The sequence below is a fragment of the Aspergillus thermomutatus genome, assembly GCF_002237265.1.
Source record: "Aspergillus thermomutatus strain HMR AF 39 chromosome Unknown NODE_218, whole genome shotgun sequence".
Lineage (NCBI taxonomy): Eukaryota > Fungi > Ascomycota > Eurotiomycetes > Eurotiales > Aspergillaceae > Aspergillus > Aspergillus thermomutatus.
In genome coordinates, this window is record NW_020798268.1 from 1 (window position 1) to 12,452 (window position 12,452).

Below are 12,452 nucleotides of genomic sequence, written 5' to 3' on the forward strand. Positions count from 1 at the left end.
AATTAATTTTTTTGCTATGAGCATAGATACATGAGTTGTAAATTGCCTTCATGTTTCATCCGCGACCGAAAAGATGTGGGAGGTGGCCCGCTCGCTTGGGTGGCCCGCTCGCTTGTGGATTACGTTACCACAGAATCAGAATGATGCAACCCCCACCCTAAGCCGCTTTGGGTAATGCAATAGCCGACAACGGCGTCATGGCATCAGTAATAATATAATCCATCAGATGCTAACTCCGTGAAAGATAATCTTGGTGAAAGGGAGAATTGGAATCCGGTGAGTAGAAAATATATCTAGGCAAGTAACATCTGAACCCCATCTATGGAGTACTAACAGCTTATCAGATGGATTCAGGATTCATCCAATGTTAACTGCTAAACCCTATGCGACAAAAGCCCGGAGGAGCAATGGTGTATAAAAGCCAACGTTTCCACGGAGATAGCATAGATAGATCATGCCGAATAATCTTTGGTAGACGGAGGAATTGCTTATGGGCTATCTACTGCTTTTGCTTCACCGAGCACACCTGACTTGGAGGCACTAGCACCACTACAAGTTAGTCCAGCCCATTTTTTGGCTGTCTGCCCCTCCGTCGACAGAGTACAGCTTCTGTGCCCCGCCATCAAGTACCGTCATCTCCGAAGTTCCTTGCTCTCTTTCTCTCGTAATAATGGGAGATGATTCTTGATGCTGCCCCTCACTTATCGCAGTATATACTACTCAAGTATGATAAAACTGTTCAAGGGACCTTGTGAGTGTAGTTAGTAGCATATCCAAGGTTCTTCGGAAAGGAGCAATGTAGTTGTCCATGCAGTTGTCCAACAATCCCACCATCCGTGGGATTATTGATTGATTGATTCATGATCAACTAATACTAAAGTAATCATCCAGAAATCTCCATGGATTCTTCCAGCAAAGAGGACCAAGAGGTATCTACTGCTACTCACCGGACGACTCTGCTCCTCTGCTCCTCTGCTGCCCCGCCCTTCTTTGCAGTGTCCCACCATGACGGAAGGTTGCTCCGTCAGCATCCAAGGACCGTAACTAACTACGCCCAATAATAATACTAATCAAATCAAATAATAATCCGGCTCTGACATCTTCCTCTCTCTTCCTCTTCTTCTCCTTCTCCTTTCCTTCTTCTCTCCCTTCGTTCCTTCACCTGCATCTTCATCATCTTCTATCGGAGCTGTTTCTGTAGATTCATCGTCTACGGTCTATCTCCTTGAACTCCATCCCACCTATACCCCCTCTTTACAATCTTCTTCCATCATGTCTGATCAAGCTGTGTAAGTACTCTTGAGTTTATCCGCTTCCATCCACTGCATCATCCCTCTATTCCATTGGGCTTGCGGCATGGATGAAACAAGTCGCAAAGCTATACCTTGTGCTGGACAAGTTTGCTCTTGAGCTACAAGGAGCTTGAAAAATGAGCTTCTTGATGTTTCAACCTCCGTCCCGTGCAAATCCATGCATTTGCAGCTCCCCAATGAATCATTCTCCAAATCTATCTCAACTATTGACATGAGAATCTGGCAACTGACTTAAGCGCCCGTTTGGCCGGCATCAATGTCGGCGCACCGGCGCGTCCTTTGCCTAGTGCTGATTTCGGTCTCATCGGTCTGGCCGTTATGGGCCAGAACCTGATCCTCAACGTTGCTGATCACGGTTTCACTGTCTGCGCTTACAACCGTACGACCTCCAAGGTCGACCGCTTCCTTGACAATGAGGCCAAGGGTGAGGCTCTCCCTAACTTCCTACGAAATTCAATTACAACAAGACTTCAGTCGAGGGAATGCCAAATTAACCGATGTAATCCAGGCAAGTCCATTGTTGGTGCTCACTCCGTCGAGGAATTTTGCGCCAAGCTGAAGCGCCCCCGCCGTATCATGCTGCTGGTTATGGCCGGCAAGCCTGTCGACGACTTCATTGAGTCCCTCCTGCCCCACCTCGAGCAGGGTGATATCATCATCGACGGTGGTAACTCCCACTTCCCCGACAGCAACCGCCGCACCAAGTACCTGAAGGAGAAGGGCATCCGCTTCGTCGGCAGCGGTGTTTCTGGTGGTGAGGAGGGTGCCCGTTACGGTCCCTCTCTGATGCCCGGTGGTAACGAGGAGGCCTGGCCCCACATCAAGGACATCTTCCAGAGCATTGCCGCCAAGAGCGACGGTGAGGCTTGCTGTGACTGGGTTGGTGACGAGGGCGCCGGTCATTTCGTCAAGATGGTTCACAACGGTATCGAGTACGGCGACATGCAGCTGATTTGCGAGGTAAGCCACCTCTTTTGTTCAGCTACTCTGCATGAACAGGCAACTAACATGACGATAGGCTTATGACATCATGAAGCGTGGTCTGGGCATGCCCGTCAAGGAGATTGCCGATGTCTTCGCCAAGTGGAACAAGGGTGTCCTGGACTCGTTCCTGATTGAGATCACTCGTGATGTTCTCTACTTTAACGACAACGATGGCACTCCCCTCGTTGAGAAGATCCTTGACAAGGCCGGCCAGAAGGGTACCGGCAAGTGGACCGCCATCAACGCTCTCGACCTTGGCATGCCTGTCACCCTGATCGGCGAGGCCGTCTTCGCCCGTTGCTTGAGCGCCATCAAGGACGAGCGCATCCGTGCCAGCAGCCTCCTCGACGGCCCTACCCCCGAGTTCACCGGTGACAAGCAGGCTTTCATCGATGACCTCGAGCAGGCTCTGTATGCCTCCAAGATCATCTCTTACGCTCAGGGCTTCATGCTCATCCAGGAGGTAAAGCATTGCACATTTCCTCAGGCTTACATGCATTGACTGACAATGATCGATTAGGCTGCTCGCGAGTACAAGTGGAAGCTGAACAAGCCTTCCATTGCCCTCATGTGGCGCGGTGGCTGCATTATCCGTTCCGTCTTCCTCAAGGACATCACCAACGCTTACCGCAGCAACCCCGACCTGGAGAACCTTCTGTTCGACGACTTCTTCAAGGCCGCCATCAAGAAGGCCCAGCAGGGCTGGAGAAACGTTGTCAGCAAGGGCGCCCTCTGGGGTATCCCCACCCCCGCCTTCAGCACTGCTCTGAGCTTCTACGACGGATACCGCACCCGGGACCTCCCTGCCAACCTGCTGCAGGCTCAGCGTGACTACTTCGGTGCTCACACCTTCCGCATCAAGCCCGAGTGCGCCAACGAGAACTACCCCGAGGGCAAGGATATCCACGTCAACTGGACCGGCCGTGGTGGTGACGTGTCCGCTTCCACCTACGTTGTTTAAATTCTGACGGAGACACGACGCACTGCGCTGGACGTAAGACCTCGTTGCCCTGAGAGGAAAGTGTGACTCAAAAATGTTGTATGGCCTGTCTATGGCTCGGGGCACATAGATGATGACGGTAAAAAATGACTGATATTAGTGTACTTAGATGCATGTTTCTTTAATGGTCCTCACGGGAATGGATGGATGTTCTTAATCTATTACAAGTCCTTAGTTACCGAATGACCCTCAAATGTTGTGAAAATGCTATTGCTACTGTAGACCGGAGGTGTTGTGTAAAGTGATGCCGCTAGACTCCATTGGGCGATGATGACCTGCCCGCAGTGCAACGTCGTTCCAGCTCCAAAAACACTGGACCTCTCTGTCTCCGCCGCCCGACGACGACATCCACGTCTTCCTCTTCCGAGCCAGCAGCCTCAGCCAATCATCCTGTCTGCTTGGCCGTAGCTTTTTTCCAATACTGTCGATTTTCTTCTGTCTCGCATTGCTTGTATCGATTCGTTCCCGTCGTTGTTGTTCCTTTCTGCCGTCGCTCCTTTGTCAACCTATTTTCCTCGTTCCCGCAACGTCCCACTTCATTCGATCTGGTCGGGTTCATCACTGCTGCAAAGAAGAGATTGCGGCGGAGATACCGAATTAGTCTGAAGGGTCTCTTGCGTTGAACTGGCTATTCCCGCAAACGACATCCATTGAGTGAGAATTGGGAGCAACTCCGTACGGTCGGCTTTCCATATTGTCACAGTGTGGCTCGGTCGGCGCATACTCGTCGATACAGCAGCTATCTCGGTTTCAGTTTCCGGGAGACCTAGGGGTATTTGATTGCCTCCTTTCGACTCGCTTTTGTCGAGGGGCGCCAGTCATATGGCGGAGAACAAGCGCCACGGTGTCGGAGTGAAAGCACCAGCGCAAGGTCCCTCGGGTGCAGCTACAAGTGCGGGAATGGCAGCTGCCATGGTGCCGTTGGAAGTGGCACTGAGCGGCGCAATTGGCGCACGGTGAGTACTACTTCCCTTGGGATGCTCTGGCGCAACTTGTGGTTGCGAGTCCTATGTTCCAGAGCTGACTGTTTCCTGCGATAGCATTCGCATTAGTACTGCAACCCCCACTTCTTCTACCATCGAGGGCACTCTATTCACTGCCTGTCCCATCACAAATCTCGTTGCTATCAATACAGCCGACGGCAAACAGACACAAGCGGGCGATTACCGCATTATCCCAGTATCGCGGATCCAGTCGTTCCAACTCCTGTCTCTTGCTCCCACTGCCAACTCCGCTGAAGCCCCCTCCTTCTCTGACGCCGTACCCCCGGTGCATGCGCTCGACGTTCGAGCCCTGAGGGCTCGAGAGGCCAGCGCCATTGGCAAATTGCACGAGAGCGAAGCGCGGCGTGGAAAGGGTGTTACGAGGGAGGCACAGGAGATCTTCGATGCGTTCAGCCGCACAATGCCCGCACGGTGGGACGGAACCAACATTGTCGTGGCAGACGCCGTCACTATTGCGGCTCCTTATCATATAGACGATTGTCGATCAATCGTGGCCGGTGATACGGCTGCTCTGTCCAGAGTGCGCAAGGTGGTATGTACCTCAAGACTCTTTAGTTCTATTCCAGCCCGCGGAAATCCAAAGCTAACAGCCCTGGTGTTACAGCTTGAAATGGAGCGCAAGAAGATTGAGCTTCGCAACGCCAGTACGACGATCGGCACGGCAGGGGCCTTCCCGCGCTCTGCGTCGGTCAAGGATGCTCGGACCTCGGCGAGCGCAAGTACTTCACCAGGGCCTGGTGCTGCTGGACAGAGGAAAGGCGGTTAATCTAAACCTCTTGATCTCATGCTTACCTCCTAGGCTCATTGAAGGCGAATGCATGTGGGGTGAAACCACCTGTCGCGCCAAAATAGAAGCATATACCAGGAGAATAGTGCCTCGACGACATGATGCATCTAAGCAGACAGATAGGAGGCGGGGATGTGGAAAAACGAAATAAGCAGTGACAATAATATACAGTGAAGAATGCGCCGGATGCTGAGCTGTCTCGGTTCCAACGAGAGCAGGGTGGTCGGGATGCAGTTTTGGTTGGCTTGTCTGGCTGTACCCGGTAGACCTGCCCGAACAATGTGATCATACGAACAATTCGATTGCGCTTAGAGAAAAGAGACGAATCCTATTTTGCTTCTAGCCTGTGAAAACTAAAGTACCTTATCAAGATCAACCTGCCGAAAGCCCAAGTATGAAATAACCGCCAGTCTCTAGCTAGTAGAAGCGCACACTTAACCTGATGACTTCGAAACAAAGCCCACACCACCATTCGCAACTCACATACGAACACTTCAATGACTCTTAGAGAAAAGAGACGAATCCTATTTTACTTCTTGCCTGTGAAAACCAAAGGATCTTATTAAAACTAACCTGCTGAAAGTCTAAGTATGAAATACCTGTCAGTCTCTAGTAGAACCGCACAGAAACGAAGCCACCTCTAATCCTCCTCCCGGCCCAACCTCTCAAGATTGATCGCCGCACTGACACAGGCCAGATGGCTGAACGCCTGCGGGGTATTCCCCATCTGCTCGCCGGAGATGGCGACCTCCTCGGAGAACATGCCCAGGTGGTTTGCGTAGGAGAGGATATTGTCGAAGTGCGCGAGGGCGAGTTTCCAGAGGTTCGGGATGGGGACGTTGTATTTTGCGGCCTATGGGCATGGGATCCTTTAGTACTGTTAAGGGATCAAGGGAGGGGGAACCTACGCGGGCCATTGCTTCGACGAGCCAGAATGTGACCATGATGAAGGCGCCTTCGCGGCCACCGACGCCTGTTACGTTGTTTTGTCAGTGATGGAGTGGGACCAGGAGGGAGGGGAGGAGGATACCGTCGTGTGCTTTCTCGTGGTCGTAGCGAAAGACCATTTTTGCGCTGGAGAGGCCCTGCTCGTTCGGGTTCTGGAGGATTTTCTCGAGCGTGCTGACGAAGCGCGAGTCGTTGGGCGGGCAGAAGAAGACGAGCGGGGCGATCATGACGGCGGCGTCGAGGACGTCGCGGCTCTCGTAGCTCTGGGAGAAGTGGCCGCGCTCGGCGTTGTAGCCGCGGTCCATAATCTCGTCGTAGAGCTCGTCGCGGATCTGGATCCATTTGAAGCGATCCGGGCTGGGGAGGCTGGAGCGCTTCTCGCAGAGGCGCACGCCGCGGTCCAGCGCCACCCAGAGCATGATCTTGGAGTAGATGAAGTTCTGGGTCTGGCCGCGGGACTCCCAGATGGACATGTCCTTCTCGTGGCGGACATCGATCACGTAGTTGACCATGCGCCGGATCGCGATCCACTGGTCGTAGGTGATCGGGTTGCCGTGCTTGTCGTACAGGTAGATGCTGTCCAGGAGCTCGCCGTAGATGTCGAGCTGCGTGTGGAAGACGGCCGCGTTGCCCACGCGCACGGGCTTGCTGCCCTTGTATCCGTCCAGATGGTCCAGCACCACCTCGGGGATCTCGTACTCGCCGCGGATGGTGAACATGAGCGGCAGGAAGGGCCGCTTCGAGCCCGGCTTGGCGTCCTGCATCGCGTGCGGGAAGATCCGGTCGAAGATGAAGTTCACGTACGCCTCCGCCTCCTCGCTGTAGCCCATCTTGAGGAAGACGTAGAGTGTGAACGCCGTGTCACGGACCCAGGAGTACCGGTAGTCCCAGTTGCGGCCGCCGCCCACGTTCTCCGGCAAGGAAAAGGTGGGCGCTGCCACGATTGCCCCCGTGGGCTTGTACGTCAGTAGCTTGAGGGTGAGCAGGCTCCTCTCCACGGTTTCCCGGTAGTGGCCGCGGAACGAGCACTGGCGGGTCCAATCAGTCCAGTAGTCGAACGTCTCTTCCTCCAATTTGTTGAGGTAGGCCTCCATAACGGCGTCGCTGGGCAGAATCTTCTCGGGGCTGTGGACGATGAAGGACATGGTCTGGCCCTGTGACAGCCTGATAAATGCGACAAGGCCGCGTCCCTGCAGGCCTGGCTTTTCGTCGATCCTGAACTTCACGTCGGGAAATCCCACCTTGTCCACCTCCTTGGAATAGGCGAAGATCTCCAGCTGGAGTTTCTCCGTCTCGCTCTCAAAATGGACGGTCTGAAGTGGATGCTTGCTCAGATCGTTGTCGAGCTTGGACCGGGTGGTGTGGGAATCCCGGGCGTAGTTGAACGCGGGGAAGATCTCTACTTCCAAGTCCATACTGCCACGGCTGCATTCCAGCTTCCTGACCACGCCGGAATGCCGCAGCCCGGACTTGAACCGATTGACACCGGCCTCGTTGCAGGGACAATATCCGGACAGGATCCTGGCCGACTGGGCGGACTTCTTGGGGGACACGGGGAAGTAGTCCAGCATGGTCACCACACCATCGTCGTTGGCCCATCGGGTCTCGAGCATATTGGAGTACGGCAGGTACCGCTGCTTATTGAGGATATTGGGGATAGAAACAGGCGGAGAAACGCTGAAGTAGCCCCCTTTCTTGGAGTCTAGCAAGCGGCAGAAGACGGTCGGAGAGTCAAAGACAGGCCAGCACATGTAATCTAAGCTGCCTTGTTTGCTCACAAGGGCACAGGTGTGCATGTCCCCGATGATCCCGTAGTCTTCTATGGCATTGTAACCAGTGGCCATGGCGATGATCAGAGAGAGGGGTGTTTTCAGAGATCACGGACGTCGTTGATGATAATGATGATTCTCTTGAGTATCGAATTCAGCTATCGACGTGCAGGCACGGCAATCTCTGGAACTTCTAGACGGTATAGAGGATGGGGGAAGCTGATGAGGAGCCCGTATAGGGCCTACCTGTCTCGTAATATCCATCGAACGATGCGTCTGGACACAGTAACGACATGATGATGATGACGGTGGTCATGATCATGATTATGAGGACCCATTCTGGGCTTCTGGTTTCTGCAATTCCGATGCAGTCACTGTATCGGGACTGCACTTACAGGAGAGAGCCTGGCCATGAGAAGCTCCAACGACACAGATGATGGAATTGAACCATCACAAGAAAAGATTCGAAGGTACCAAATCATATGCACGTCCGAAGCTCATTGAGTTTTTTTATCCAGTGTGTGATAAATCATATATCCTAGGTTGGAAGTCGTTTATTTGGACTGGAAGAGTCCAGCCTTGTAGATATTGGAAGTTTCTATGGAGTACTCTGACTCCTGTTGTTCCCGTGACTTCTCACCTGCTCACCGTCTATTGCTTCTCCTTCCTCCATTTCTGTATGTAAGTCGGCAATCCTGGTAATCTCAAGATATTTCTATCTTTCATCAGAAAGGTCATCAAGGTGCTGTATAATCCCTGTCGGTGAGATTGAGTCAAGGTTGTGATATCATGTTTGTCCTTCATCATACTTGCACCAGTCGTAGGGCTACAGCCGATCGACCTCGGACATGGCATCCACCAATTGTGGCCTGAGGAGTCAATGAATCACAAGGATTATTATTATTGACCGCATTATTAGTATTATTAATCAGTTTGGACATTCTTCACGGTAGGTAATACTAATAATAATAATTGGACCATCAAATTAAATATTTGTCAAGGTTAATTACTTTTACTACGGAGTAGGTACCTATGGCATCAAGTAGATAGAGGTACTAAGGTAATGAAGAATGATAATTAACCCCGGATCGTCCGGAAGGGACCAACTTCAATCTTCAAATGATGACCCTACAGGCAGTCCACAAGGCACAAATTCCGTGCTTTTGGGGACTCTTACAGGGAGTTTAAAAGGAATCCAGGGTCAGCCGGACGCAACTAAACTCGTACGAGGTAAGACTAACAGGAACTAAGGCAGCCCAACAGACAACTAGTGACTAGTCAGTTATTAGCGAGGTATCACAGGCAGAGGCATTCTGTTGTTGTTTTTTGTTTGAGGCAGTATTAGATTAGTGCATGAGGATGAACTTGTTTTGCTCGAGATTTCTTGTCTTTGGTCATAGGTAGAAATCATGCCAGGTTAGGTCAGGCACTCAAAGTATGTCATCATGGATTGTGAGAGTATATGGATGGATAGATGGATATCCTGCCCAAGTATCTTTTGTATGGGATCTCCAGCCAAAAGTTACCTGACCCCTCACTCCTTAGACTTTGGATCTGGATGCTTTTGATTGACTCACACGACCTTTGATATTGCATGAGAGGAATAATACATACAGAGGGAATGGAATAGGGCAGATAACTTGTGCAGAATTAGAAGTAACTAGTCAAAGGCCAGGCTAGGCTAGGCATGATGACTGCAAAGCAAGAACTAAGAACTAGTATCTAGTTATCTAACTAGGCATATCTTTCTTCTTCTCATTAACCACAATTAACTTCATTTCCCACATCCCAATTTCATCGCGCCCTTGCATCAAGTCGGGGGCGGTTTTTCCCTTCTCTTTTCTCTTTACCAGAAGTTGACTACCTACAATCTCTCTCATTTTTACCCCTTTTGTCCTGGTCTGAATTGATTTGATTCCTTTCTTTCTTGTTTTCTTTTTTCTTGTTCCCTCTTGCGCCTCCTGTGAGCAATATTACTGTTATCAGGTATCATTCATTCTGCCATCCTGTCGGTCAATATTCCTGCATCTCCTCTCCCACGAGACCTGTCAGATCAATTGATCTCCAACTCTGCATTCCTTTGTGCCGTCTTCATTCCCTCGAGTCCTCCAGCTGTGATCTCATTCAAGTTCGACTGTCATCCACTGGGGCAAATCTTCGTGTTTGTTTATCAATCGCTGATGGATCCCACTGCTCCCTAGCAGATCCGTCTTTTCCTCCCTCTCCGTGTCTCTCTTTTCCTTTTCCCTTGTTTATTCTTCTGTTTCTGTTGTCCTCTACATATAACCTTGCAAAATGGGGCTATCGCCGGCTGGAAGTCACCATCGACGCCGAAGCTCCGTCCTCACAGGCGCAGGACCCTCGTCGATGTCCGCCCCGACCGAACAGAGGGAGGATCATTCCAGAGCCACCAGCGAGGCGGTCAACTACAAGCGCGACGAACAGAAACCCTTGACGGCCGATGACGCAGACGTGTCCGATCTGTCTTCGATCGCAGAGAGTATGGAGATGGATGTTGTGAGCTCTGACGATGAGCTCCACGATGATGAAGAAACCGGTCTCACAGCGAAACAACGACGTCAGAGACGCAGACGGAGAAAACAACGGAGGCAATTGGATGCTCGGATAGCTGATGTCAAATCCTCCCGACATGATGTACTCTCAATGGGTTTGGCAGATCGGAACGTCATCAAGAAACTGCTCGTCAATGCGAGTCTCATCCTCTTGTGGTACTTCTTTTCCTTGTCGATCTCCGTCGTAAGTGATCATCATCATCCCCGACCCCTGCCTTTTGCGGGGAGAAGCCGTGTCTAGACTTTGCATACTGACTCTTTTCCTGGTCAACGTGTAGTACAACAAATGGATGTTCTCAGAAGACCGTGTCGTGTTTCCTTTTCCTCTCTTCACGACTAGCTTGCATATGCTCGTCCAGTTCACACTCTCGTCCTTCATTCTTTGGTTGATCCCAGCGCTACGCCCCCGACACCCTTCATCCCCCTCGGCCGGTTCACCGTTCAGAAACAGTCACGATGCCTCCGAATCCACACCCGTTCTCACCAAATTCTTCTATCTCACCCGGCTCGTTCCCTGCGGTGCAGCGACGTCCCTCGACATCGGGCTGGGCAACATGTCCCTCAAGTTCATCTCCCTCACCTTCCTCACCATGTGCAAATCCTCCGCTCTCGCCTTTGTCCTTCTCTTCGCTTTCATTTTCCGACTGGAGACGCCCTCCGTCAAGTTGATCTTTATCATAGCCACCATGACCGTCGGCGTGGTCATGATGGTCGCTGGGGAAACAGCCTTCAATGCGGTGGGCTTCGCTCTAGTCATCGCCTCCGCGTTCTTTTCGGGTTTCCGCTGGGGATTGACTCAGATATTACTCCTGAGGCATCCGGCCACATCCAACCCCTTCTCCACCCTCTTCTTCCTCACCCCCGTCATGTTTGTCTCGCTCATCATCATCGCTCTGACCGTCGAAGGCCCGGCCCAGATCGCCGACGGCTTTGCCGCACTGTCAGAGTCTCATGGCGGCGTCTTTGCCGTCTGCCTGCTAATCTTCCCCGGTGTGCTGGCCTTTTGCATGATTTCAGCCGAGTTCGCTCTGCTGAAACGCTCTTCCGTTGTCACACTAAGTATCTGTGGCATATTCAAGGAAGTCATTACGATCAGTGCTGCAGGCGTCGTGTTCCATGACCAATTGACCACGGTCAACATTGCTGGTCTGCTTATCACCATTGCCAGTATTGGTTGCTACAACTATATGAAGATTTCGAAGATGCGTTCCGAGGCACGACGAGGCACCTGGGAGCGCAGCCCGAACCTGGACTCGGAAAGTGACGATTCCGGTCGTGCTCGCTCCCGTTCGCGTGGAACGTATCACAGAATCGACGATCTGGAAACTAGTATGGTCGCTCCGGTTTCGCATGTGCCTACAGACGACAGCTTCACCCCCGCCGATGGCTTGGTTGGCGATCGGCGCTCGTTTCAAGTGAGGGCCAGCGGGGCCAGTAGCAACGTTCGTGGGCTCACAATTTCCACTGCAAATCTGAGCGATAACGAAGGTCGACCGTTCTCCCCGCGTTTGGCCGGTCCGTCCCCGCTCAAGTCCGCACCCCCGGTAGTCTTGACCGCCGACTCCCAATTTCCGCCCCGGGTGGGACGAGGCCCAAGCGCTGGAAGTAACTTACAGTTGCCCACAGACCGGGCAGTGTCGGGAGAAAGACCTTGAACAGGAGCAACTTCGGTTGTACGACACTTTCATCGAAGCCACTGGTTTGGTTTCCAAGTCCCTGTGCTCGGCTCCTGCCTTGTCCAAGGCGTCTTCTGCGAATCTTCCTATCCTGTCAGTCTGGAACTAGCGGGGCAGCGGTGATTGAATGGTCATCCAGGGCTATCGTCATTGATATACACGGTGGATGTCTCTATAATTTCTGTCATCGAACTCGGGTGGAGGTATAGATGATTGAGCTGCACATAGCTCGTGCACATATTTGCAATTGACGTCTCGTGTTGACGGGATGTTTCCTTTTTCGTTTTCGAGTGATACCAATGATTACTGTGACAATGCTCTCTATATATCCCCCGAGTTGGACCATTGGTCTTGATTCCTTATTTAGTTTGAGATCTCGCATGACAATACCCATATTG

At 52.0% G+C, this 12,452-nt stretch overlaps 4 protein-coding genes across 4 annotated transcripts; 3 read left to right on the top strand and 1 right to left on the bottom strand.

Annotated features, from left to right (window-relative positions):
* Positions 1-1,272: 1,272 nt before the first annotated feature.
* Positions 1,273-3,258, top strand: GND1 (NADP(+)-dependent, decarboxylating phosphogluconate dehydrogenase; the record flags this gene model as incomplete). Its single annotated transcript, XM_026754003.1, has 5 exons — positions 1,273-1,289; positions 1,550-1,737; positions 1,822-2,273; positions 2,332-2,760; positions 2,818-3,258. 5 exons carry the CDS (start codon positions 1,273-1,275, stop codon positions 3,256-3,258), a joined length of 1,527 nt encoding a protein of 508 aa, XP_026611582.1.
* An 861-nt stretch (positions 3,259-4,119) lies between these two features.
* CDV56_100826 (anticodon-binding domain-containing protein) lies at positions 4,120-5,067 on the top strand (the record flags this gene model as incomplete). Its single annotated transcript, XM_026754445.1, has 3 exons — positions 4,120-4,253; positions 4,338-4,833; positions 4,906-5,067. The coding sequence occupies 3 exons, from the start codon at positions 4,120-4,122 to the stop codon at positions 5,065-5,067; spliced, it is 792 nt and encodes a 263-aa protein (XP_026611583.1).
* A 661-nt stretch (positions 5,068-5,728) lies between these two features.
* On the bottom strand, positions 5,729-7,880 carry CDV56_101077 (glycoside hydrolase family 15 protein; the record flags this gene model as incomplete). The annotated part of the gene is made up of 3 exons (XM_026754696.1): positions 5,729-5,941; positions 5,997-6,061; positions 6,119-7,880. The coding sequence occupies 3 exons, from the start codon at positions 7,878-7,880 to the stop codon at positions 5,729-5,731; spliced, it is 2,040 nt and encodes a 679-aa protein (XP_026611584.1).
* A 2,220-nt stretch (positions 7,881-10,100) lies between these two features.
* Positions 10,101-12,163, top strand: CDV56_101722 (putative nucleotide-sugar transporter; the record flags this gene model as incomplete). Its single annotated transcript, XM_026755341.1, has 3 exons — positions 10,101-10,562; positions 10,657-11,958; positions 12,005-12,163. The coding sequence occupies 3 exons, from the start codon at positions 10,101-10,103 to the stop codon at positions 12,161-12,163; spliced, it is 1,923 nt and encodes a 640-aa protein (XP_026611585.1).
* Positions 12,164-12,452: the final 289 nt, after the last annotated feature.